Source organism: Triturus cristatus, chromosome 1_1 (genome assembly GCF_964204655.1).
Source record: "Triturus cristatus chromosome 1_1, aTriCri1.1, whole genome shotgun sequence".
NCBI lineage: Eukaryota > Metazoa > Chordata > Amphibia > Caudata > Salamandridae > Triturus > Triturus cristatus.
Window position 1 is genome coordinate 133,470,926 of NC_140579.1, and position 27,361 is coordinate 133,498,286.

General features: G+C 46.0%; 1 protein-coding gene across 1 annotated transcript in view; it reads right to left on the reverse strand.

Moving 5' to 3' along the window:
* LOC146869802 (uncharacterized) overlaps positions 1–27,361 on the reverse strand; it is a 508,722-nt gene that overhangs the window by 349,999 nt on the left and 131,362 nt on the right. Inside the window, exons 7-8 of the mRNA XM_085640499.1 lie at positions 22,538–22,648; positions 1,526–1,555 (exon numbers count right to left, since the gene is read on the reverse strand). Coding sequence (XP_085496625.1) covers positions 1,526–1,555; positions 22,538–22,648 — 141 coding nt within the window. The remainder of the gene's footprint in view (positions 1–1,525; positions 1,556–22,537; positions 22,649–27,361) is intronic.

Below are 27,361 nucleotides of genomic sequence, written 5' to 3' on the forward strand. Positions count from 1 at the left end.
GAATCGTACACTGTGGTGTGATGCATGCATGTGCATCATACATTGCGATGTAATGCATGTATGTGCATCATAAATTGCGATGTGATGAATGCATGTGCATCATACATTGTGAAGATGCTGTGCGTCATACATTGTGAGGTGATGCATGCATGTGCATCATACATTGTGATGTGATGCATGCATGTGCATCAAACATTGCGATGTGATGCATGCATGTGCACACATTGAGATGTGATGCATGCATGTGCACACATTGTGATGATGCTGTGCATCATACATTGTGATGTGATGCATATATATGCATCAAGCATTGTGATGTGATGCATGCAGGTGCACACATTGTGATGTGATTTATGCATGTGCATCAAACATTGCAAGGTAATGCATGCATGTGCATCATACATTGCGATGTGATGCATGTATGTGCATAATACATTGCGATGTGATGCATGTATGTGCATACACTGATGTATGCATGTGAACACACTGTGATGTGATGCATGCATGGTCACTCATTGTGATGTGATGCATGTGCATCATGCATTGTGAGGATGCTGTGTCATACATTGTGATGTGATGCATGCATGTGCATAATGCATTGAGATGTGATGCATGCATGTGCTTCATACATTGCAATGTGATGCATGCATGTGCATACATTGTGATGTGTTGCATGCATGTGCATCATACATTTCAATGTGATACTTGCATGTGCATCATACATTGCAATGTGATGCATGTATGTGCATCATACATTGCGATGGGATGCATGCATGTGCACACATTCTGATGTGATGCATGCATGGTCACTCATTGTGATGTGATGCATGCATGCGCATCATACATTGCAGGTAATGTATGCATTGCATCATACATTGCGATGTGATGCATGTATGTGCATCATACATTGCAATGTGATGCATGCATGCACATCATACATTGCAATGTGATGCATGCATGTGCACACATTGTGAAGTATGCCTGCATGTGCACACGTGATTCATGCATGTGCACACTTTGTGATGAGATGCATGGATGTGCACACATTGTGATGTGATGCATTCATGTGCATCATACATTGTGATGCATGCATGTGCACACATTGTGTAGTATGCATGTGTACACACTGTGATGAGATGCATGCATGTGCACACGTGATGTGATGCATTCTTTTGCACACACTGTGATGCATGAATGTGCACACATTGTGATGCAGTGGGAGGCATATTAGTATTAACTAATGTCAATGCAAACAAGCACTGGCACAGCCAATAACTCAATGTTTTACTGCTTATTGGCTCTGACAGTGTTTTGTTATAGAGTGTAAGCACTGCATTATGAAACTGCAAGGCTTCCTGGTTTCACTGAGGATGTTCATATTTCTTTGCCACTTTGCCTTCATTTCATTATTTCTCAGAGGGTTATTGGCAAATATGAAGGCTCATGAACATATTTAGTGTTGTCTTCGTTCACTGCTCTCATTCCACATAGGACATTCATCATAAACACATCAGAAGTCACTCACCTGTCTTCGGAACAGGATCGCTCCTTCTCCCTGTAAAATAAAATACTTTTTGTGACTCTGGGGTTACAGATCTCTTACAGCTCATTCTAGCATCAGGACAGCACACATGTTTAATCTGGGAGTGAAGAAGCAGCAGGAGTTGGAGGCAATAACATCCTGCTTCATGGAACAGCCTCTGCACCGTACACGAGGCTGGGGTGGGCACAACCTGTAACATTAGCACTCTGTGTGGTAAGAGACCACCGTCTATCAATACTACTGCCCTGTAGTGGAAGGATCCCTTGTGACACACTGCAAACCACAAATGTACTACTGAGCATGTTCACCCCCTTGCTTTCACTCCAAAGCATAACTCAATGCCCCACTTTATACGCAATTAACCTGGACCAGATACGTCTATACCACCTCAGGGTAGAGTAGGGTAGTTTCCAAAAGAGAACTTCTGAGGGGTAGAACTGACCCGATATTTAGCCCTTTTTCTTTCCCCAGACATTTTTATATTGATACAGTTTGTGGTTCCTCCAGTTACTGGTGACCCCCTTCTGTGGATACATGTGTGCAGTTGAACAGGTGCAGAGCCAGACTAGGAAGCCCTGCGGTGCTGCCCTATGGCACAAACTCATAAATGAGGCCCGTCATTTTCACCATTTGTCTTCCATTGACGTTCAATGCCTTGACTACTCGTCTTTGGTCAAACATATTGTTATATTCCTTTTTGCCTTTGTTTTTTTACACTTATCTGAAATTCCTTCAATATCTATCCCACCACTTGTTCTCGTTTGCTCTACAGTCAGTTCAGTTCAGTTCATAGACTTTTATTCAGGTAACTTAATACCCAAAAAAGCACAACATCTTAACAAAAAATAAATAGCAAAATGGAAGATTGACAGTACACAATGATCAAACATTTATAGTAATATAGCTATAACAATTAATAAATGTGATGACATATTAAAAAGGAGCTTCATTGGTAATAAATAGATGATTTTCTGTTAATAAAACAATATATCAGCTAACAATAACACAGAGATAGTCAGACAAGTGAGGGCTCAGGGATCGGGCATAGTCTTACGTACTCTAGTGGCAATTCTCAGGAAAGTGCTTGTGCGAAGGATCAACTCTTCATCAACAAGGCAGACAGTGGTAACCAATCGTTGGTGCTCAAGCCACAACGAATTGTGAACTTGGCTGCATCACAACATTCTTGAATGACTTGGGCAAGGACAGGTCGGAGGAAAGGTGTTGGGGTTAGATCTGCTTGTGGACTCCTGTCATACAAAACTTTCAGGGGAGGGCTAGTGTGACCGGAAAGCACGATCGTCCGGGGCAGGGCAGCTAGATTTGGCCAGCTCATAATAAGGTATCCATTAGTGACTCATTAAATGGAAGAAGAGGCTCTGAGGATGATTACCACGACTGCATGACTTTTATCAAAACATTTGATTTGACTTCCAAAGTGGGGAGCTAGAGATCAAGGACTTCAGCCGCTCTACGCATGACCATGGAGTAGGAAGCAAATTCCTCAGTGGCTGGACCAGGGAGTGAGAGAAAATCTGAGAGAAGACACATTTCAGGTGAGGTATGGAGACCACTGGTCTCCTACTAGCCATAATTCCAGTTGTCTTCATGGTAGGACTGAGCAAACTCATTACCCACATCCTAATCCTCGTCTGAGTCCATGATGAGCCCAGGATGAAGAGGGAATGGAGGGCATGTGTTCTCCTTTGTGGAGGCGGCAAATCAAGTGTAAGGAGCAGCACTTCAACTATGGTTGGGAAACAAGCTATACCTGGCTGATGGGCCTATAAGAATGACAAAACTGGTCCTGGGTTGCTTGTGTTCTGGTTCGAGGAGGACCTGGCCTGGCAGTTCGGGCTGGACTGTTCCCATGAGGAACAGGGTCAAGACTGATTTGCATATGGCTGGGTCAAAACTGGGATGGCATTACCTTTTTTTAATTTTATTATTATTTTTTTTATTTGGACATCAGATACAGAAAACAAACAAATCAGTGTAACATATAGTCACATTAAAAAAAGAAAAGACAAACCCATAGCTGAGGCAAACATTTTTCCCCCTGGTTATTTAACCCACCCACCGCCCCACCCACGGTAGATCCCTACATAAGAAAGAGAAAAGCAAAAACGTATAAAACAGCGACTAACACTGACAAAACAAACTAGGGGTACAGCCAATCATATTGACAATTAATCCTTGTTCAACCATTTAGTTAAAGAGTTCCAGATCTTTTCGCCTTTGGCTCTAGCCCTACTCCCCCTTCTAAATACAGATATCTCCCAATTATATATAAATAATAGTTTACTGAACTGAACATGTATCGAGGGAGGGTTTGGGTCAAGCCAAACCGTGTCCAGACAGAGCCGAAAAACTGCCATTGCTATGTACACCATTTTCCGATCTGCTTCCTCCATTTCTTGATTGGAAATCCCTAACATAATAACCTGTGGGGTAAGTAATACGACATAGCCCAATATAGATTCCAAGCACTGCTCCACTTTAACCACCAATTGAGAAAGACCGGAACAGGTGGCAAGCATATGAATGCTATCTGCAGCCAACAACCCGCACCGGGGGCAGTGTATCCCCGAAGTCCCACCCCATCGGTGGATACGCGCCGGAGTAATATATAAATTACACCAAGTCTTAAAGCATTGTAACTGCAGATTGGCGGAGATACATGTAGTTTGGCTGAACAGAAGGAAGTCTTCACACTCACCTTGCCCAGCCTGTAGGCTAGTTTGCCATCTCTCGAAGTGCTTGGCCAAATCATCCCCCATCTTCTCATTAATAAGTTTATATAAAGCAGATGTTATGGATTGGCCGCCAATAATTAAATCCAATAAAGGAATTCGGTCTCGATTAATGAGTCTTTTGGCGAGAAAATCCCTTATCGGTAAATATTTGAAAAAATATTTATTCTCAATCCCGAATTTTTCTTTGATAGCCTCAAAAGTAAGCATTTCAGCATTCAGTATAAGATCTCCTATGCACTGAATACCTTTCTCGACCCAATTCCTAAAATAGACATCTTGAAATATTGCCGGGAGTAGGGTATTATTAAATAAAGGAGAATATAGATGAACCCGCCCAATCCCGAACTTTTTCCTGATCGTGGTCCAAACCCTGTAGGCACCTAATAGAACCTTGAATGTAACCCTCTTGTAATAGGCAAAATCTATATAACGCAAAAGAAGTCCTCTTGCTTCTACCCCATAAATTAGGTGATAGATTGAAATCTCGGAGCATCCCAAATTCGCCCCATTTAGCAACTCCCCCATCTATTTCAGCATGGTTACCCAGTAATAGATTTGAAAATTAGGGACGGACCAACCGCCCCTGTCTCAAGGTAGAGTCATATATCTAGGAGCCCTTCTAGGGCACTGCCCAGCCCACAGGAACCATGAAACAAGCTGATCTAGCTTTATAAACCAAACTTTATGTATATCTAACAGGATTGCTCTGAAGCAGTATAACATTTTGGGCAGGAAGATCATTTTTAAAACGTTATTTCTCCCGACTAATGTTAAATGTAAATTATTCATTCTGCGGGAATCCGAGTTAATTTTCTGGAGTATTGGCCTAAGGTTAAAATACACAATATCTTCGGGTTTGGAACTTATTTCTATACCGAGGTATCTGGCACTTGAGACTATCCGATGATCAACTAATGTGACCTTGTCATTAGCAACAATTTGAGTTTTGCTATCATTCAGATGATATCCCGATATCTTGCCAAATTGTGATGTTAAAGTAATTATTTCTTCTAACGCCTGACGGGGAGCAGCTGTTGTAATAGCTAGGTCGTCTGCATAACCCAAAATGTTTACGTCTCCCCCTCTAGCACAGATAGGTTGTATTAATTGATTCTCCTGAATCTTCCTAATTAGAGAATCAATATAGATGGCAAATAATAAGGGGGAGCACGGACATCCTTGTCTCGTTCCACGCATTATATTGATCTTCCCAGACTGGTCCCCCATTAGAGCAATTTTAGCAACTGGAAGTTTATACATATTTTGAATTGCTTTTAAAAACCCATCCCCAATCCCATAATCCTTCAAGGAAGCCCATAAAAAACCTTGGTGTAGTCAAATAATGGTATGACCCGTCGTATATGATCTATAGTTTCACGACCAGGAACAAAACCGTGCTGTTGTGGAGATACCATCTTTTTTATGACTAAGGCCAATCTATTTGCAAAAATCTTAGAATAAATCTTAATATCACTGTTTATTAATGTGATAGGCCGATATGCCCCCGGATCAGTCGCCACTTTCCCTCTTTTCAAAAATACAACCATCTTAGCATTCCGCCATGACGCTGGGGGTGTATCTCCACTCTGAACTATGCGAAACATTTCCAGCATTATAGATGCCAACTGTGTCCAAAAGATCTTAAAAAATGTGCCTGGAAGAAGATCAGGGCCAACTGCTTTACCTGATGGTAATGAGTCTAGTGCCCGGGTTATTTCTCCCAGGCTGATCGGAGCATCCAGAGTATCCCGGTCTGTAGGAGATAATGGATCTACTCTGACCTCTTCCAGATATCTCTTAATTTCCCCTTGTATCCTGCAATTATCACGTATATCTTCAGAATACAGCTTCTGATAGAATTTTTGAAACACCAAAAGAATTTCCCTGGGTCAGTTACTAAACCTATGTCTGGATCTGTAATGCCTGTAATCCAATTTTGTGCTTCAATTTTTCTAATCCGCAACGCTAGCATATGGCCCACCCTTTCATTGCTCTCTTAGAGCTTGGACCGCCAAGCCAGATATCTGCCCGCAGATTTGGCAAATGAAATCTCCGTTACAGCGGATTTGGCAATTAAGATCCCAGTTTGAGCCAATTCGGCATCCCCTCCCTCTGATCGAGCCTTCACCAAGTGATTCTCAGCTTTGGCCAGTGTATCATACAGTTCCTTGGTCCTATTCCTCTCTTTTTTCTGCGACTCCCATCCAAACTGTGTGGTCTCGCCCCTAATCCCAGCTTTCAAAGTATCCCAAACATTTTGAATGTCCGTACTTCCCCTGTTTTCATTGAGAAACCTAATGATCCACATATCCATATGTTCTATATAGGAATTGTCGCTTAATAGTGCCCTGTTGAAGGTCCAACTAGTTGCTTGTTTCTGCCTTTTAATGTTCACTTCCAATACCAGAGGGTTATGGTCAGACATTACCCTGGGGAATTTTGTAATTTTGCTGCCCTGCACCAAACAGTGAGAAATAAAAAAAGAATCCAACCTCGCGTGTGACCTAAGCGGAGCCGAAAAATAGGTAAACCCTGGATCATTCCCTTGAGCTTGTGCCAAGATGTCTACCAACCCATGCAGCTCTTTCAGTTGACTAAGAGATCTAAAATCTTTCGGTTTCCGCCCTTGATACACTATTTCTGGATGAATGGATATCGCACAACCCAGATTGATATTAAAGTCCCCACAGAGTATGATCGGGGAAGGCCAACCCACCAGTTCTAAACCCAGCCAATTATACATTTCAGGGTTGTCTAGTACCGGTCCTTAAATAGAGCATAATGTAAACATACTGCTGTCAATAGTACATTGCGTGATTGCCCACCTCCTATATTTATCAGAGATGGAGTGAGTAAAGTTTGCCATACCCCGACGTGCAAATATAGCCACACCTTTTGTCTTAACCTCCTGTTTGGACCACAAAATCAGTTGAAACCTGTCCAGCTCCATGATTTTATTCCTACTGGCTTCTACGTGTGTTTCTTGGAGGCAGATGATATCTGCCCTCAAGATTCGAATGTCTTCCCTTATCCTACGTCGTTTGGCTGGATCATTAAGTCCACAAATGTAAACAGAAGCTATCCTAACACACCCCATTGTATATAGTGAACAGAACCAAGTACAATATAACTCTGAGCATCATAAGAAAAAATAGCATACCCCAGCAAATATATACCTATACCCCTAGAGATTCCATCTGTCCCTAGTAGGATCCACCTCCCCAAGCCCCCCATCCCCAACCACACCCCTTAGTTGGGCAAAAAAGGTCCTCAGACCCTTGTGATGCCTCCTGCGTTGATGTGCGCCCCATGTTACTCCCCAACCTACCATACAAAAAAAACAAACCCCAATCAGTGATATACGAGCAGCTGAACCCCGCCCGGAACCTCGAGATTCACAAAAAGAAAAAAAAACATACACCGCTAATTACACATTTCCCATCGACAGCCGATCCTTAGTTACATCTAGCACCCCCCTTGAAAAAGAAGGGAAAAGAAAAGGAAGTCCCAAAAGTCTCAGACTCAATCAGCCATCAGTTAACTCCTTTAGGCAATTCTCAGCCTGGATCTCAGATGTAAATACCCTAACCCGCCCCTGATAAATCACTTTCAACCGGGCAGGATTCATCAAATAAACTTCACATCTGAGTTTTTGGAAAGGGCTGATCAGCTGCCGCAGACGCCACTTTCTTTCCACAGTAGTGTGGCAGAAGTCAGGCCGGACAAAAAACAGTCTGCTCCGCTGCAAATTTTTTGGCGTCTGGTCTAGCCTTTTCAAATATCGCTTGCCGCAATAAAAAGTTACCAAAGAATATTAAAATTGCTCGGGGTTTTGGGTTGAGGCCAGGATTGCTTTTAACCATTAGGGGGAATCTGTGTACACGCTGAATCTCTGCTTCCCAGTTCCAATGAGATAATTCTGGAAAAGCCGATTTAAAGAGCTTTAGGACATAGCCACGCACGTCGCTCCCCTCTGCTTTTTCTTCGATGCCGAACAAGCGTAAATTGTTCCTTCACTGCCTATTTTCGGATTCCTCCAATTTCCAGAGAATATCCATCATTCTTGCATCGTTAGCAGATGTTTTTTGCTCAGTGCTTTCCAAACCAGCCTCCAATCCTACTACGCCCTCTTCCAGGGCAGTCGTTCTTGCTACCACCTCTGAGCAGGCTTTAGTTGTCTTACGGATAGCGCCCTGAATTTTCCTAGTCGCCAATTGTGCCCTTTTATGCTCCTGCTGAGCCTCAATTTGCATTGCCTTAAGAGTTGAGTATATTAAACTGATTGAGGGAACAGGCTCCATTTTTTTATCCGCGACACTGGAGTTTTCCTCCAGAAATCCTGACCCTGCCCCCTCTCCGCCTCCAGATTGGTAGTAGAATAGTCCCATTGAAGATGGTCATTGAAGTCTGAGTGAGAACTTCTATGCCAAGTGCCCACAAGGGTTTTCTTTCTAGGTTGATTAGCGGCCCTCCTTAGCAGGGTCAGTAGCATTATTTAAATCTGATTCCCGTCTGGAGTGCCTGGCACCATATCTCCTATCTCTTGGGGATCACGGTCGCCCTCGCTGAGAGTCATCATTAGATCTGCCCCCCCAGCTGTTCTTTACTGAAAAGTGCTGCATCTGAACCCGATGTTTGAATAACGGCAACAACTGGAATATTATGAACACTGTCAGTCTCTCTGGCAATGAGGGGGTCCTGTGTCACCAACTCCACTGGAGTAGCTACAATGTTGCAGTTTTTATTAATAGCAGTGGCAGAAACAGATACAATCCCGGAGCCAATGCCTGAGCTAGGGATTCTCTCCAACAGTGGGTTTGGCTGTTTGCTCTGTTTCCCGCTTACCGGTTTGCCTGCAAACATCCCAGGACCGGTGGGGGTCTTTTTCAGTGCACCCCCCTCTGGCAGATGTCAATCCAGATCAGGAGTCCCTTTCCTGCTCATAGTCTTCTCTGCGTTGTTCTGAGGTGGTGCGACAGCCGCATCAGGCTCCTTTACAGAAGGCAGTTTCTTGGGCACCACAGCCCCTTTCACGCCAGCGGCTCCCTCCTTTGGTGAAGCTCTCCGTGGAGCCATCCTGCACGGACTTGCGTTCTCCCCAGCAGCTTGTCAGCCAACCATGCCCACCAAGCACCCAGGTACGCTCGGCTGCATGCAATGCGGAAACGGAGTTCCGCCGCGCGTTGCAGAAAGTTACTTAAGCCTAAAAGGCTAATCATTCACAACAGAGGGGGGTTTCATGCTACAATCCCCCGCAATTCCCGAGGCTCAGCGGGGCACTAGCAGCTCGTTATGCCGCTCGATTTCCAGAGTGATCAGGGAGTGACCTTCGCACCACTCACGCAGCCGCCATCTTGCCCCCATTTCCTTCATTACCTTGCTGTTTTTTCTAATTTAGTGCCCTAAGTGTGCTGGATATCCCCAGACATGGATCCCGGGCTCACTGTGCCACTGGAGGCAAGCTAAACCCGGCTGAAGAGCCCATACCAAGGGGAAACCGATTCTCGGTTGCCTGTGTTCCACTTTGGGTTGGATTGTTTCCATGAGGAACAGGGTTAAGGCTGTTTTTCATATGGCTGGGTCCAAACTGAGGTGGCATGGTGGGTGAAATTCAATGAGTTGGATTGTGGCCCGAGCCATTGCCTGAGATGAATTTAAGCATTCCATCCATCACCTTGTTGTTTTTGCATTATTTTCATTACCTGCACCACTCGGCGCTCTCAAGCTTCCAGGTCCAAATGTAAATAGTTCATCCAGTTTAGGTTTTTCTTTGCATTCTGGAACTTGTAGTCGTGTTGATGCCATTATAAAATCAAGAGTCCTACAATGCTAAAACTAGGACTGGGTGGGTTGCTCATGCATGGACCTGGGTCTGTCAAGAGCTCCTGCATCTACAGTTTGACTAGTTGGTCTAAACAGTGTTTATAGTAGGCCTGGGCAGAGTTCGTTCTCATTATTTTTTTTTAATCAAGCTACTCTTTGTGAGACAAATGACAGAAGAACTGCCATAGCACACAGTTTCAATGAGCAGGTTCAGACCAAAGCAAGCACAGTAGGACGGAACCCCACACGGGTCAGCAGGCTCATCTCCCTAACTGATATGGGTTTCTGTGTGTAAACACCTTAACGGGCGCAGAAAGGCAGGGAAAAAGCAAAGAAGAGCAGATTGAGAGAGAGGGTAGAACCAAGGAAGACAGGTAGAAAGAAGGAAAAGCAAACCAAGAAGGGTAAGCGGGAAAGGAGGAGACAGTTGGGGAACCAAGGGAGAAAGCCGAGAGTTGAGAAAACTGGGGAAATTGAGAGTGAGATGAACATAGAATGGGATGGCCCCCCAATGGGAACGAGGAAAAGCAGACTGTTGAAAAATGAAAGCCGTGATAGCAGTGATTGGATGATTTAAAACCAACTTTTTCCAATGTAACCCAGAGGAAACTAGGGTCCTGCTGTTTGGTGTCGACCCCTGACCAGATTCTGTTCAATCTCCCCAAACATACCTCAATCTCCCTGTACCGTAACCAGTTACACTGCTTCCACGTGAAAAGCGAGTTAAGAAACATTCAAAAAGTGCAGCACAAGTCTTCCAGAAGAGAAGACCTTGCCCATCACATCAATATGTTTCAGCTCTGTCTAGAGGAGTAGACGTGAAGGGGTTTGTATTAAGTTTGCAAGTTGAGTCTTGCAGAAAAAGGCTCTCAGGTGTAGGGTGATATGCCAGACCGAGCCTTGAAGCCAGCCTATGACTTCTGGGAGCTAGCAGCTGGAACAGAAGAAGGGTTTTTTGTCAAACATATTTTTATTGAGTTTTGACATAGTACATCATATAACTTTACCATCATATTCTTCACAGGAATGACGTTAAAGAATTGTTACAGGACTGAGACTGAAGAGTCATACACATCATCAGAGCTAGTCCCTAACCCAATCTTAATGTAGTGCACAATTAAGGGGTACAGTCTCTAACGTAACTGGGCTTAGGGTAAGTCTCTGCGCTCTGCACAATTCAGCAAACAAAGCCAAGAATGTCCCATTGTCCTTCGTGATAGTTCGCTCTGGTTTCCTTCTAGTCCGAGGGTGTTATACAAAAAGTACTACAGTTGTATTACAACAGCTTCTAACTGTGGAGCAGTGAACACAAAATGAGTAGCCTACACCCCCTCCAGCATCTATCAGATGAATAGGGGAAAATCTGTCGTAGTTTGGCGGGATGGGGGTACCAGTCCATCATGGTCTTAAGGTGTGCCTCCCTAAGGTCTATGGAGTGGTTGAACTTCGTGATGTCAGACCATAAATGGGACCATTCCTCATCTGAGATGCCTCGTTGTAGGATACCCTCCCACATGGACACATAGCGTGGTCGTGGGGAGAGTATAGTGGTAAGGAGAAACTTATAGATAAAGGAAATTGCGCCTTTCATGGAGGTAGCCTTAGTGAGAAAAAATTCAAATTTTGTAAGGGGACGAGTGGCCGCCTCTCGGACTTGTGGTGTGAGGGCCCAGGGCAGTAATTGGTTATAGCGATATCTTTCTGTGTTCTGTAGGTTGTATTCTCTTTTGCAGCTGTCAAAAGTAAGGGGGTCAAAGTTATGGAAGAGGTGTGTTAGGGCTAAACATCCTCCCTCCCGCAAGCATCAAATGGACCCACCTGTAAACCTGGGGGGAATGCAGGGTTAAAATGTAGCGGCGTGAAAGGGGAGGGAAAAGAGGTCCATCGCTCGTCACTTGCCACCGAATCCCATACCTTGAGGGTTGTGCGTGTAGGAGTGCGAATGTAGGTGTTCTTGGGTCTGTCGTGTTTAGGGCGCCAGATCAAGTCCCATATGCTCCGTCCAGTCACACTGCGATTCATATGTAACCATTGTTTATCAGACTCATGCTTCGACCATTCGATCAGAACACGTAGTTGGGCGGCCTTTTAGTATAAATGAATATCTGGAAGTCCGACCCCACCCTCCCCTCTGAAGTGACGAAGTATCGAAAATGAGAAGCGCGTCTGCCTCCCCTGCCATATGAAGTTCAAGATCATGGTTTTAACGCGCTGAAAGAAGTCCCTCTCCAGTTCAATGGGCAGAGCTTGAAATAAATAAAAGCGCCAAATCAAGTCCCATATGGTCCGTCTAGTCACACTGCCATCCATATGTAACCAGTGTTTATCAGACTCATGCTTCGACCATTCGATCAGAACACGTAGTTGGGCGGCCTTATAGTATAAATGAATATCTGGAAGTCCGACCCCACCCTCCCCTCTGAAGTGACGAAGTATCGAAAATGAGAAGCGCGTCCACCTCCCCTGCTATACGAAGTTCAAGATCATGGTTTTAACGCGCTGAAAGAAGTCCCTCACCAGTTCAATGGGCAGAGCTTGAAATAAATAAAGGAGCTTGGGGAGAAGAGTCATCTTTATGGTGTGAATTCGGCCCAACCAGGTCAGGAAGAGGGGTTTCCATTTATTGAGCTCTGCTTGGATACGCACGAGTATGGGGGGGGAAGTTGGCAGTATAGAGTCCTTCCACTTTTGGTGTGATCTGGACGCCCAAGTATTGCATAGAGGAGGTGGTCCATTGGAGGGGCTTGAGAGGTTGGAGCCTACGTAATTCCGCTGGCGGGAGAGTGGGATTAAGGATAAACGACTTGCCTAGATTTACTTTAAAGCCTGCTACTGCTTCAAACCAAACTAGTTCCAACTGTAGGGGTGGGAGGGACGTGGCTGGGTCTGCGAGGGATAATAGGACATCGTCAGTGAAAAGGGAGATTTTGTGTTGTTCCCCCATCAAGGGGATACCCTGGATTACAGGGTTTGCTCTAATTGCTGCTGCTAGGGGTTCGATACTAAGGGCAAAAAGAAGGGGGGAGAGGGGGCATCCCTGTCTGGTACCTCTGGAGTGTAAGAAGGAGGTCGACTGCACACCGTTGACCATCACCTTAGAGTGGGGTTGAAGGTAATTAGCCTGAATCATAGTGAGGAATTTGGGTGCAGAGCCGAAGGCTGTGAGGGTGTGGTAAAGGAACGGCCAGTCTACCCTGTCGGAAGATTTCTCCGCGTCCAACCCAAATAAGATAACGGGAATCCGACGTCTATTGGCCTGCTCGATTAAGAGTACAATGCGACGGGTGTTATCGTGTGTTTGGCGACCCTTAATAAATCCCGATTAATCTGGATGTATGAAATCAGGCATAAGACCGTTCAGCCGTTTAGCTAAAATGGAGGAGTATAGTTTTGCGTCGAGATTAAGCAGCGCGATAGGCCTGTAAGAGGCGCAAGCCTCGGGACCCTTTCCCGGCTTGGGTATAACAGTTATCATTGCTTCCGATAAGGAGCCGGTGATTGCGCCTTCCTCCGCCATTTTATTAAAGAGCTGTGTAAGATGCGGAGTAATATCAGGGGCAAAAGTTTTGTAAAATAGAGCGGTATACCCATCTGGACCTGGAGCCTTATGAAGTTTGAGAGCCTTAATAGCAGAGGCAACGTCCTCGGAGGTGATAGGGGCAGAAAGTAGCTCATTCCATTCTGGGGAGACTTGTGGGAGTTGAAGGGTGTGGAGGTAAGCCCGTTGGGCGTCGGGATCTAAGTGGTCCCCAGTGTAGAGGGTTTTGTAAAAGGATCCGAAGAGCTCCGCTTTTTCCTCGCCACTATGGGTGAGGGCTCCATGTGATCCCCGGATACCGCCAATGTACTCCCTTACTCGTTTATCCTTGAGTTGCCTAGCAAGGTGTTTGCCAATCTTGTTGCCCTGAGAATAGGATAAGTGACGTAGTTTCAGTAGTGTAAACTCTGCCCTGTTGTTGTATATGGCTCTGAGTTTACCCCTAAGCGCTGTCAAATTGCGGAGGGATTGCCTAGTGGGGTTCAGTTTATGAGCTTGTTCAGTGGAGGCCAGTTCTGTCTCCAACAGTTCCCTTTCTTTGGTGCGTTGTGAATTTAATGCAGAATTAAGGGAAATGCATGTCCCCCGAAAGACCGCCTTAAAGGCGTCCCAGGTGGTAAGTTCTGATGTGTCCTCTGATTTGTTAATGTCAAAAAATTCAGTGATGGCTTCCCTTAGTTTAGTGCAGGATTCCTTATCCCACGTAAGCGCAGTCGGGAAGTACCATCTGGGAGAAGCAGAAGAGTTTACCCTCCAGGACATAGAGACTGCTAGGAGACTGTGATCTGATATTGAGAGAGGGAATATTTTAGCTTCTTGTAGGTCGCCTAGGAGTGGTTGGCTGATAAAGATGTAATCAAGGCGTGAATACGTGCGATGCACATGCGAGTAGAATGTGTAGTCTCGAGAGTTAGGATATAAAGTACACCATGAATCTAAAAGTCCCATGTCATTAAGTTGTTGTCGTATGGCCTTGGAGAAAGAACCCATTTCGGAGCATTGTGGGTGGGTGCTGTCTAAGTCCCTCTGCCAAGTTAAATTGAAGTCGCCCATGAGTACTAGCAGGCCCCTCTATAAAGTCCCAATAGTTTCCCCAGGAGAGTGTGTAGGAAGGAAGTCTGGCCAGTATTGGGGGCATATACCACTGCAAAGGTGCACAGTTTCCCCATTAAGCGACCCTTTACCATGATCCAGCGGCCATCCTTGTTGCGTTGTATATCCAATGGTTGGAATTTGGTGGAGGAACGGAATAAGAGTGCAACCCCCCTATGTTTCGTTTGTGCTGAGGATCTATAAATCAGTGGGTAGTGTTTGTGTCGAAGCCGTGTGTCCTCAGATCTAGCTAAATGTGTTTCCTGGAGGGCCACCACATCTAGGTGGTGATCAATCATATACTTCCATACCTTTTGGCATTTCTGTGGGGAGTTAAGGCCCTTAACATTCCAAGTGCCAATGGTAATTGTCATAGTGTTAGAAGGTAAAACAACATCTCAATGAGAGCCCCGCCATACCTGACTTGACCCGAACCATCAGTTGTCCCCAAGGGCTGGACCACCCCCCTCTAATGAAGTGAAAAATTACTGTGCAATCTGTAAACCTATCTATACAAGGTGTTAAAAAGCTGCCACCATCACCCACCCACCCCTTCCCTTCAAACCCCAAGAGAAGGAAACTAAATCTGAACCATTTTAAAAAGAATTCAAAAAGCTTAGTCAGTGCCCTGTTAGGGGTAGTGAAACCCCACAGGAGTACGGGAAGGTGACGGGTCCGAGGTCCCCGTCCGCACCCATCCCGGAGCAGTGCAAATAGGATCAGCGGAGAAGCGACTGCGAGGCGCTAATAAGTTATCGCTAGGGCGAGCCTCCACCTGTTGGAAGTTAGTCCTATTCCCATGTGCCCGCATCAATAAAGTAAAGACTGACTTTGAGAAAGAGGAATTAGATAGTACATACAAATGGAGCAAATAACAACGCGTACCCGACACCATCAAGGGGAGAGTCCACCGTCCCCGGTCATAATCGTGGTGCAGGGTGTAGGATATCCTGAGTGGCAGCAAACGTTAACATGTTCAAGAAGGGTAAGGCAGCCAGTAGCAGTGAGATAACGCCACATTCCCCCATCGTGTCCAGAGCAGCATCCAATGGTCATGGTGTTGCTAGGTTTAGGGCCCTCGAGCCAGAGAGATGATACAGTTCCATAAGGCACTCGTCGAGAATTCATTTGCGGCCTCTACGCGAGTCCACCGATCACGCAGATGCGTTTGGCACGGTCCTGTGAAGATCACTGGTCTTGTCCTGGGTAGAGTCGTTGTTCTCAGTGGAGAGACCAAGAAGATCCAAGCCTTCCTGCAGGTCAGAAATATGGCGCTGTTTATTATGGATTTCGAAACTGAGTCCAAACGGAAAAGTCCATCGATACCTGATCTTATCATCTCGTAGTTTGGAGGTGATTGGTCTGAACAGCTGCCTCTGTGCTAGAGTGGCTGGCGCTAGGTCCTGGTAGATCGTACAGGAATGATTTTGAAACGAGATGGCTCCCTTCGACCTAGCCGCTACGAGGACCGCCTCTTTGACTTTAAAGGAGTGGAATTTCGCTAAAATGTCTCGGGCCTCCTCTTTTCGCCAGGTTGCAAAGCCCCCACTCGGTGGACCCGTTTGAGTTTTATTTTGAGGGATTGGGGACTCAAGGTTTCTGCGAAGAGACCTTCCAGGAAGGCTCCCAGGTCGGGCCCCTCCGGGTCCTTAATACGTATGTTCTCCCTCCGAGCCCTATTCTCAAGGTCTTCTGTCTTAAGTTGCGACTGGAGTACCTGGTCACGGAGCGATCGAACCTCATCTCGGAGTTCTGATGTGAGTTTTTCTTGATCTTGAGAATGCGCCTCCAAATCTATCACTCGGGTGCCCACAGAGTCCACGTCTTGTTGGAGGGAAGTCAGCTTTTCAGTCAAATCAGCCCGCAGCTGCTCCATGGATGATTTAATGTCCTGGCCAAGATCTGTACGCAGCTCAGACTTCAAGTCTTTAAACATGACCAGGAGTTCTGCCTTTGTGAGAGCCATGGCGGCCGTTTCGCCGTGTGCGTGCAGGGCTGGAAGCCTGTCTGAGGCCGGGAAGAAGTCAGAGACCTTAGTGGATGTTCGAGTCGTCCCCTTCTTGGGCGGCATGCGGACCGGCCCTAGGGGGTCTCCCTTGGTTGCTGTGAAGGTGGTCACGGACTCTGTTTGGTAGCGTGTGGTGCCGGGGCGGCCGAGGCGTGGCATGCGTGCCGGTTATTGTAAGGCCTGGAGTGGTGGGTAGGAGGTGGAGTTTAGTTTAGTTTAGTTTAGTTTATAGTTTATAAAGCGCATGAATCACCCCCGCAGGGGTCTCTCAGCGCTGGACACCGAGTGCAAAAGGAGGTAAAGTATGGTCATTCTGAGAAGAGAGTGGTCTTAAGAGCCTTTCTAAAACCGAGATAGTCGGAACATTGTCTGAGAGGGAGAGGCAATTGATTCCATACCGCAGGAGCTTGGTAGGAAAAAGATCTTCCTCCCAAACGTATTCTCTTAATCCTCGGAACAAGAAGCAACGCTTTGGATCCAGACCTCAAATCACGGTTTGGAATATACCTATGGAGCCTATCAGTCAGGTAGAGCGGACCGGGACCCCACAGTGCTTTGTGGGTCAAGCAGCAAAGTTTGAACTTCACACGCTTCCTCACTGGCAGCCAGTGTAATTGCTGGAGTAGCGGAATAGAAGCAGATCTGCTAGGAGCTTTCATAACCAGTCGTGCAGCGGTGTTTTGTACCACTTGCAGACGGTTAAGAGCAGCATCATTGGCAGCAACCAGTAATGCATTACAATAATCCAGCCTGTTCAATACCAAGGCCTGGACCAGAGTCCTACGAAAAGGGTCTGGAAGAAATGGCAAGGCTTTCTTCAGAAGGCGCAAGGTGAAGCCCCAGAGTGGTGGGGAAGGAGGAGCGTGCAAGCCTGATCGTCGCAGGAGAAAGTGGCGCAGGGTGGCCAGGGGCTGGGAAGCTTATCTAGAAAGCCGAGGAATCCATTCAGATGAGGGCAGCCACTAACCTCAGCATTTACAGGTCCCGTCGAGGGTGGGCAGGTGCTAATACAGAACCTTCACCACGGGAGGCAGGGCGCCATTTTAAGATCACCTGTGAGCCGAGATGTGGTCCAGTATGCAGCAAAGAGGTGCGTGAGTCGCAGGATTATCTGCCTCTGGATCGGGTGGGTGCTGCCAGATCAAGGGCCCTCCACACGCTACTGGGCATCATCCGATCGCGGGTTTGCAAGCCCAGTTGGAAGTAGTTGGAGCCGATGTCCCTAAGGCGCCGCAATCTTGGGGTCAGGCATGCGGGCCGTGGAGCAGTGCAGTCGGGAGCGTGCCTCGGGGGAAAGCAGCGACGGCGCACCGCTCGTCGCAATGGGGCCAGGCTCACAGCAAGTGTAGATAATGAGATGAGAGGCCAAGGTCTTAAGGCGGCATCTTCCGCGGGCATCAACAGGGTCTGGTGCTCAAAGCCGCCCACCAGCCGCCATTTTGCCTCATGTCCTCGAGATCTTTCCAAGGTCGCACCAGGAATGATCCCGCGTCTAATGGAGCAGGTAAGCGCTCTCCAGCTACGTGCTACATCTTCCGCCGCTGAATGATGCCAAATTCAGCCCCCGGGACTCCGGGGGACCGCCGATTTCAGCTCCTGAACAGCGCGCGGACCGGGAGCCAAGACGGATTACGACCGCTTGGCCATCTTGCCCGGCCACGCCCCCCAGAAGACGGTTTTAATCAGGCAGCTGAAACTGGGTCAAGCAAATTCTGATTCAAAAGGCAAAATAGGCTCAGAAGTGGAGGGTCCATCTCTGTAAGTAGGTTAGCTCTAGTCTCCTCACTTGGAAGAAGTAGGTCCAGCACTTCTGCTGCTTTCTTAGTGACTACCACAAAGGAGGGGCTATACTCCGTAAGATGCCCACGTAGTGGATCAAGGGCAGAATAGGGACAAGTGTCACTGGCTCTAATCTAGATGAAGACCAGCATCAGAATAATGTGGACAGAGCAAATCGTCCATCTCTCCTTGAGGGAGAGGAACCACAAGGAGCGGCCCATCTTCAGCACAAGGCTGCGCTTTAGTGATTACATAACAGGCAGGAGTAAACTCTGGCTGACGACTGATCAGGAGTCTGGGGCTGGCACCGACAGGTCCGAACTGACGGAGATGGAGGTGTAACATTTTCGAGGCCTTCGACAGAGGCCTTCGACAGAGGCATAGAGGCATGCCGAGGATCCAGTGGTGAGGCAGTCTGACATCAGAAGGGGGGTTATTCAGCACCAGGAAGGGACCGCCCCACCTGGTGTCTGAGAGCTACGACAGGTTTGGGGAGCTGGAACAAAGTTGAAAATCCACAGCATGGTCTCCTCAAGGCTCTCAATCTGCAGCACGGTGGAAGATGGTCCACAGAATTTGGGGCGCAGCAGCTCCAGATTTAGAATCGATTCTGGCGATGACATTTAATAGACTTCACCCAAGAGCGTACTTTTCCACACTTGTGCTTCTTCTACATCAACTTGTCTGACATGGACAACGGGGAACAAGATCGCCTTGCTTCTTGTGTTCGGCGACAGAGTTTATCGTCTCCCTCCCTGACCACCTTTGGGTGCATCTGGGAGCATATTTCTCAAGACTAGGAATCTCGATTGGACTCTAACCATCACAGAGATCACGTGGAACTGTAGCAGTCATGTGCTTGTGGCAAACAACACTGGTTGAACCCACACATCCACCATTTAAATTTTGAAGAAACTCAGTAAAGGAACAGATCTGATTTAACGGGTGTGGAAAAAAGGAGCTGATGTCAGTGCGCTGGTGGTGCCTGAAGGCAGCTCTGTATCGTATTTCTATGTCCACAGGGGAAGGGAGTCAAGATGGAAGCCGGTCACACACCTACCTACACACAGAAGTTATTGCATGAGTTTTACGGATCCAGTCTCATGTCTGGAGAGACTCAAAGGGTGGGAAACCAACAGAAAGGAAATCGGAAGATTCCCATTCAAAAATCACAGGTAACAGGACTTTAAGAAATACTCCTTCTGGGTCTACAGGTAACTGCAAAAATAAGGTTTTACAGTGCACACCAATCTTTTTAAGCTTCACTTTACAGTATTTATACAACGTTTCTTGCTTTTATCTTCTCTAGCGTGCAACCAGGACAACAGGATCCACCCTGGCATCCCGTATTTATATGAAACATCAGAGGTAAGGAGGGGAGTTTCCACTCCAGTCCGGTGCACAACCAATAGGACTGTTTTCTGAGCATGCAATAAATACAACAAGCGTGGAGAACAGAAGTAACGTTTTTAAAACGTCGCTTTCAGTGGAGAAGATGAGCTGGGAAAGTGACCGCTTTGTTTGAAATGACTAAGGTACAAGGGAAGATTCCAGGCCTGTTTAGTTTAAACAGCGCGAGCGAAGAGGTCAGGGGCAGAAGGTTCACATACCAGGGTGGTTACCTTTGATGGGACAATGTAATCAAACAATGTCGTTGTAGAAGCATTTTCATGTTTAGAGGGAGAACGCTGAACTGAATCAACTAAATATGACATGACACATGCACAATTTGTTCCTTTTTAGGTCTCGCTGGCGTTGCAGCGCGAAGCGCTGCCGCCAACGAGTACTATTGTTGCCTAGTTGCCTCCCAAGGGAGACAGATCGGGGCACGCGCAGCGATCGGGGTCTGTGGACGCGCAGACACACACACAGACACACGCGCGCGCACACACCCCGCCGCTGCCGACCCCGGCTGCCTAACGCGCGCGCGCACACACCTCATTGCTGACTTTCTCCACGGAGACGGCTTGTTGTAGCTTCATGTCATTTCACGTGAGGTCAAAGAGCATGTGATGCAGTGGAAATCACTGAATCCCTGGCTGTGCGAGCCTTACACTGAAATAGTTTGTGGTCATAACATTTTGGCATCCTTATGAAAAACATCTGCACTGGTTCTACCTCTGAGATTTCAAATATGCACGGAATTAGTTCCAATAAAACGAAATTTCGCTCTCGTAAGAAGCACAAATAAGACACTTGGCTATGAACGCCAGAAAACCTGGCAGCTGCTGCCTAGAAGGCTTGCCTTGTTTATGCTTTCAGTTCTGCAGTAACACTAACAGTACGGACAAGACACTTTAAAGAGATAACCCTATCCCTAAAGAGGTAAATATGCCCCACCCCAGTTGTAATTTCCAAAACAGCCTTCGCTTCGCTCTTCAAACACGATTGACACAGGCAAGCTGTGTATCTTTCCGTCAAAATAACAAAAGCTATACACAACCAGAAACATCAGCATTCCTCACGTTTCGTAGCTGCCAATTGCCACAGGGCATAACTAACACCTGATTAACCACATCACACACGTGAACAAGTGTCGTTTCCTGGCAAAGGACAGCGGGCCCCAATAAGGAAACAGTTTTCCTCTTGGCTGCGACTAGAACATTTCGGTGCAGGCCTCGGAAGGGCTCTGTGGCGCAGTCTAGAAATATTTTTTTTTTAAAAACAGCATCGACATAGACACAAGGCAAAACGCGCCTCATGCAAACGGAAACATCAAGAACCATGGCACTCACCGAGCAGGCTGCGGAGTTGAGGTGACTGCGTGAGGCGGCGGGCGCCTCCCAACGCGCCGTGGAGCCCTGCCCGCAGTCCTGCTGGCGCTGCGGCGCGCGAGGAGCGAGGAGCTGGCGCCCGGCCCTGGTGACCACGCACACAAACTCTTCCGACGACAGGCGCGCGATAAACACCGCGTTTCAGGTCCTACCGGTTGTACACTCCAGCTCCGCGGACTTGAACCGATTCCAAGATCAACAAGAACAGAGAGACAACGATCTCCGGCTTAACTGTTTACTTTAACGAGCACGCACCTCCGTATACGATAAACCCTCTATCAGCGCGTTGTCCATACATAATATGTGCATGCATTTTTACAACAACGTGGACTGATTATTTTTTTTCTACACTGTCATCACGTGCAGTTTTCATTGGCAACAACATCGAATCACTTTCTGAAAGGTTCAACGTGTTACAGTCCTGATGGCACCAGGATGATGGCCTAGCTGGAACTCACTGACATGTAGGGCACAGAGCGAGGAGTATGGAGGGCCATGGCATTAAAAAAACAAGCATTTGCAATGCAATAGGTCTCGCATTTACGCGAGTTTAAGCTACTGGCATTGTAAATGACAATGCCTTTTATTTGTTTTAAAAACGAAAACAAAAATAAATGGCAATGTCATTTGCAATGTCAGTAGCTCAAACTCGCGTAAATGCGAGACCTATTGCATTGCAAATGCTTGTTTAAGATGGCACTGTAATATCATGTTCTTTTTACTTGTAGTGAACCCCTGACGAAGGGCCAACTTTGGCCCGAAATGCATTGGGTATGAGAAGCTTTGTCATCGAGGATGTTTGTTGTATTTATTGCATGCTCAGAAAAAGGCCTGGATGGGCATATCTGCAGCACAAGAAGTTGTTTAAATGCGACTGCATCTTACGTGTGATTACCAACGAGAAATAAAATCTACACAAGAAATTCATTTGGAATATTTTGGAATTATTATTTTGGAGGATTCGGATTGGTTAGCAATTAGATGATGAACAGTCCTATTGGTTGTGCACCGGACTGGAGTGGAAACTCCCCTCCTTACCTCTGATGTTTCTACAGGTAACTGGACATTGCTACTTTCACCCCAATAGCTCATAGGATGTAAATAGAGACCACTTCACACCTAACAGGTGACTGAGCGTCAGAAGACTTCACACCCACATCTCTAACACAAGAACTATGACATGAAGAGACTACCCGGTAACAGTAACAGACTCAAACTCCTTACCTGATGCTTTTGATCTAAAGTGCCGGACTGAAATGATAGCAGCGAGCAGCACAACACCCACAATGGTTCCCACGATAGCGATAATTGCAGATTTTGGAAACGACTTCTCCTCTGTGGGGCAGAGAAAAACAGAAGCAGAGTTACAGAACAGAGCCCACACAATAACGAAGGTAACATCACTAGACGCTCTCAGTAACGAGTACCCTGTATACAAAGGGTCAGAGAGGGTGATATAGAGAGACTGATCTAGAAGACGGCTGCCGTCCTAACTCAGGTGTCACATTTTGCCCTTCCGGCTCTTCCTATGAATGAATGAATGAATGAATGAAATGGGATTTGTAAAGCGCGTTGGCTACCCGGAGGCCTCCCAGCGCTGCGGACAGAGGACACACAAAGAGCACAGCAAAGGAAGAGCTAGAACAACCAGGTTTTTAACAGCTTGCGGAACGATAGAAGGTTAGATTCATTCCGCAAAAAGAGAGGGAGAGCATTCCAGCCCATGGCGCCGTTATATGCAAAAGACCGGCCCCCAGATCTGGACCTCCTTATTCTAGGTTGACAAGAGAGGAGGGATACAGACGACCGGAGGTCTCTTTTCGGGTGATAGGGAGTGATCTGAGGCTGGAGAATGGGAGGGCTACTCTTCCAAAAAAATTTATGAACCATACACATAGCTTTAAACTGGATCCTTTCCCTGATAGGCAGCCAATGCAAATGGTGACACATCAATGAAGCCGAGCTGCCTTCAAGGGCCTCATCAACAGCCCTGTGAGGAGAGTGAATTCACGTCTGTGACTCAGTGGCATCCTGGGAGTGAGATGTAATTACTGAAACCTCCTGAGAGTGAGATGGGCACACTGATACTGAACATTCCAAACCTCCTTCTGGCTGCAGCAACATTGGTGTATCATTCTTCTGATGTCAGTGAATGACCCATGCAAACGTCAGTGGCGTTAAACCTGGGCAAAGTCAATTTAAATTTCACAAATATAGCCAAAAGCAAACCATTCTTCATCAATTTCAAGTGCTGCTGTGTACCGCACCACCTAACCAAGAACAAAACTGAGAAACCTTTTTGGTATTTCTACATAGTTAAAAACTTTCATAAGAAAACTACCCAAAGGTATGGATTTTCTACTTGCTAACCTCCTTTATATTGCAGGAGCACATAAAACCAAGCGTAAAGCAGAATTAAATGATGCACCTGGTCCTCAAATCAATGCACTCCCAGGCAGTGAAAGAAGGTCCACTGAATACAGTTTCTAAAGTCCATTCTTTTATCTTTATTTATCTTTATTTATTGTCTACAAGTGCATATAAAAAACTGTTTCAGCTTCATCAATCAATCAAGCCAAGCCTTCTTCAGGACAGACAATGAAAGATGTGTAGATGGCCCGTCATATAACATACATGGGATGTCTCTAACCAGAACAGTGTTGTCCAACAAAGGTTCACAATCGCTGAATCTATGCAGATTCACAGGATATCGATATAAGATACATTAAAAATAATTATGTTCATTAATTCATCATTAGTCATTGGTGATCCTGGAATGTGGCAGGGTTGAGCCCTTGAGGGCCTACAATGTAGATCGTTGATCGACAATTAGGAATTCCAAAAGGCCCATTGTCTAGAGTAAGGAACAGAAGCAGAAGGTTGGGTGTGAGCAGCTCCTCGTGGTCCCTGCTCCCTCTAGCATATATCCAATACGAAGATGAACCAGTTACACACAGTAATCCAAGAGCCCACCTAAGGTAGTTGTTTCATTTTAGGTTAGATGTTTTCTTTGGGACACTAGCATCACACAATACAGAATTATCATATTCACCTTTTTTTAAGTGACAGAATAATATTAAAATTGTAATTAGCGACAAAGTGGCACGCAATGCACACTAACTTGCTGTACAAATTACCTCAGTAGTAGATAATTATCAATTGTCAAATTGTGCAATGACCATGATGAATTGGCTCACTGCTATAGGCAATGTGTTTGATAAAAAATGCTAATAAAAATATTTTTTCATTAAATGAGAATAAGAAATACCACAAGAGTCCATTGTCTAGGCATGCTTAAATGCCACAAATTAGGATAGGTAATAGTTAACAGGCTTTACCTTAGAACAAGGTCCACATAACAGGGACTTCATCTTCAAGAATCTCTAGGAGGTACAACAACAATCAGCTGATTAAAAACATTAGGATGAAGTTGCCCCAGTCAGTGACCAGGCTGCTCCCTGAATCCTCTTCACACCGGGGTCCTCATAGACCCCGGTCCCTCAATGACCTCGGTCAAGACCACCGTGAAAAGAAGGTCCAGGCAGTAGGACCTCGAAGGTCTCTTTCTGATCATGTAAACCAGGATCATGGTTGTTGGTAAAGACATCTAACCTCTCTGAGGCCGCTCTCCTTGAAACTGATGAACAGGGATATTTCTGTGGTGTTGTCCCCGGATGGTGAGGAGGTATTTACTAGACCGGATGACTATCATCACACAGGGGGAGGAATAGATAGCCACTGTTGAGGTAACTCTCCGAAAATGTCACCTGATGAAATTTACCAAGAAAAACTGCTGGGCGGTGTGATAATTGCTGTGATACTTGGACTGCCGATGTGTGTGGGAACAGGAGCGACTGCACACACCAAGGATCACCACCCCACTCGTAACCGGGCCATATGCAAACAAACAGGGCTGTGCTCAAAGGTTTTATCTCATAGTAGGTACAATAGTTGGAGCAATCGAGAGCTCTGTTTATATATTGAGTAAACATTTTTCACTTGCTTTGAATTTTATTTGGAAATGCCATTGGAGTTTACTAGCCTTAAAAAGCCTGCGAGGTTCATAGGGAGTCATTAAATCCTTATCTGCCGTCGTCTGTTCCTTAAGCTCATAACAACATTGCTTTCACCCAGATAGTGATGTGTCCTCCTTACACTGAGTTCTGTTGGGTGGAAACAATTGCCTAGCACACCTATTTACTGATTCACGGTATTTGTCCTGGATGACACTGAATGTCAAAGAACGATCTAGCAACTATTCTAGACAGGAATAGAGGTCAAAACACACCGGAAGCGAAAGATCAGTTTTTTCATAAGATGTGTGTACTTTTTTTAATGTTTAAGTTTGTATCTGTATGTAATTTACACAAATGGTAGAACAAACATAAAATAGAACACGACTTTGGTGAAACAAGTGACATAAAGGTCATATGTGCTTATAGAAGATATACATAAATTAGATACATATATATACACATAGATATATATATATATATATATATATATACATAATACACACACAAAATAGAACCGTCCCTCTTCAAGTACATACAGATCTATCAGTGCTCTTTGGACAACCTTCTTCTTGGTAAATGGGTGAAGAGACTAGGGACATGAACAGATAGATGAAGCATCTCCGTTTCGACCCAGAAGGTATGCGTTATTAAATAAACGTCACAGTGGGTCTTCCTCAGGGCTGGTGTATGGAATGTGGACAGCTTATGTAGAATTACGAACCCCGATGTGCAAAAGCCCTCCCCACGAGTTACAACACACCAGCCACAATCAGCTGCAGCGTCACTCTCTCAGGCAGTCAGTCCACAGTTACCATACACCAGCCACAGCCCGCTGCAGCATCGCTCCCTCAGGTACTCAGTCCACAGTTACCATACACCAGCAACTATCAACTGCAGCGTCGCTCTCTCAGGCCCTTAGTCCCATAGTTACCATACACCAGCCACAATCACCTGCAGCGTCGCTCTCTCGGGCACTCAGCTCCACCGTTACCATACACCAGCCACAATCAGCTGCAGCGTCACTCTCTCACGCCCTCAGTCCACAGTTACTATACACTGGCCACAATCAGTGGCGTAACGAAACTGGAGGGAGCCCCGCTGCAAAGTACATAGAGGGGGCCCCCTCGCATCGCTGCCAAGGTTCCAGGTTGCTTATTTGTGACATTTCAATGGCAGAAGTCTGCGTATGTGTGACTTTGTAGTGCCTTATGTGTGACACGTTGATAGACACTTTATCGCACAATCAAAGTAGCTATGTCTGTGTAATAATGTTAATTTCAAAATGTCCTGAGGAACCATGAAAGAGTGGAGTGAAGGTGTATGTAGTTAGGAATGTGCTTGTTTCCTGCAAAAGGAACATAGCCTGGTGAGTGTTGCATGCGTCCCAAGCTAAATTATAAAAATATAAGAAAATAACCAAAATAGCAGGCTGGCTACACTGGGATTTCGCCAGGATTCAACTGTCTGTAGCAAGCTCTGGTGTCACCATGTGCTGAGTTCAGCCACACGTAGCACCAGTAAAAAACAAGCATTTGCAATGCAATTGGTCTTGCATTTGGGAGAGTTAGAGGTATTGGCGTTGTAAATGACAATGTATTTTACCCATGTGTTTTGGTTTGGAGTGGATGTATGTGGTGTGGAGTGAATTTATGTGGGTTGTATTGGAATTGTTAGTTGTGGAATTGTGTGAGGTGGAATTGTGTGATGTGCAGTATATTTATGTAGTGGAAATATGTGGCATGGTGAATAGATAGGAGTGAGAGCTGCAAAGATAAGATAGAAAGGAAGATAGAAAGAGATAGGTAGTTTGTGCAAGAAGTGATGAATGAACTCGAGACAGAGGAGCAGAAAGATTGTGAGAAAGAGAGAAAGAAGGGGAAAGCAGGCCACAGAGGCATAAGGAGGGAGGGCCTGTGTATGCAGAAGACACCCTAAGCAGAGGAGGAAAGCTGGCGTTGAGGGACGGAAACCTTGAAAAGGTACTGGAAAGAATCTGTGCTTAGTATGTGTGAGCAGGCAGTAAAGAGAGGAG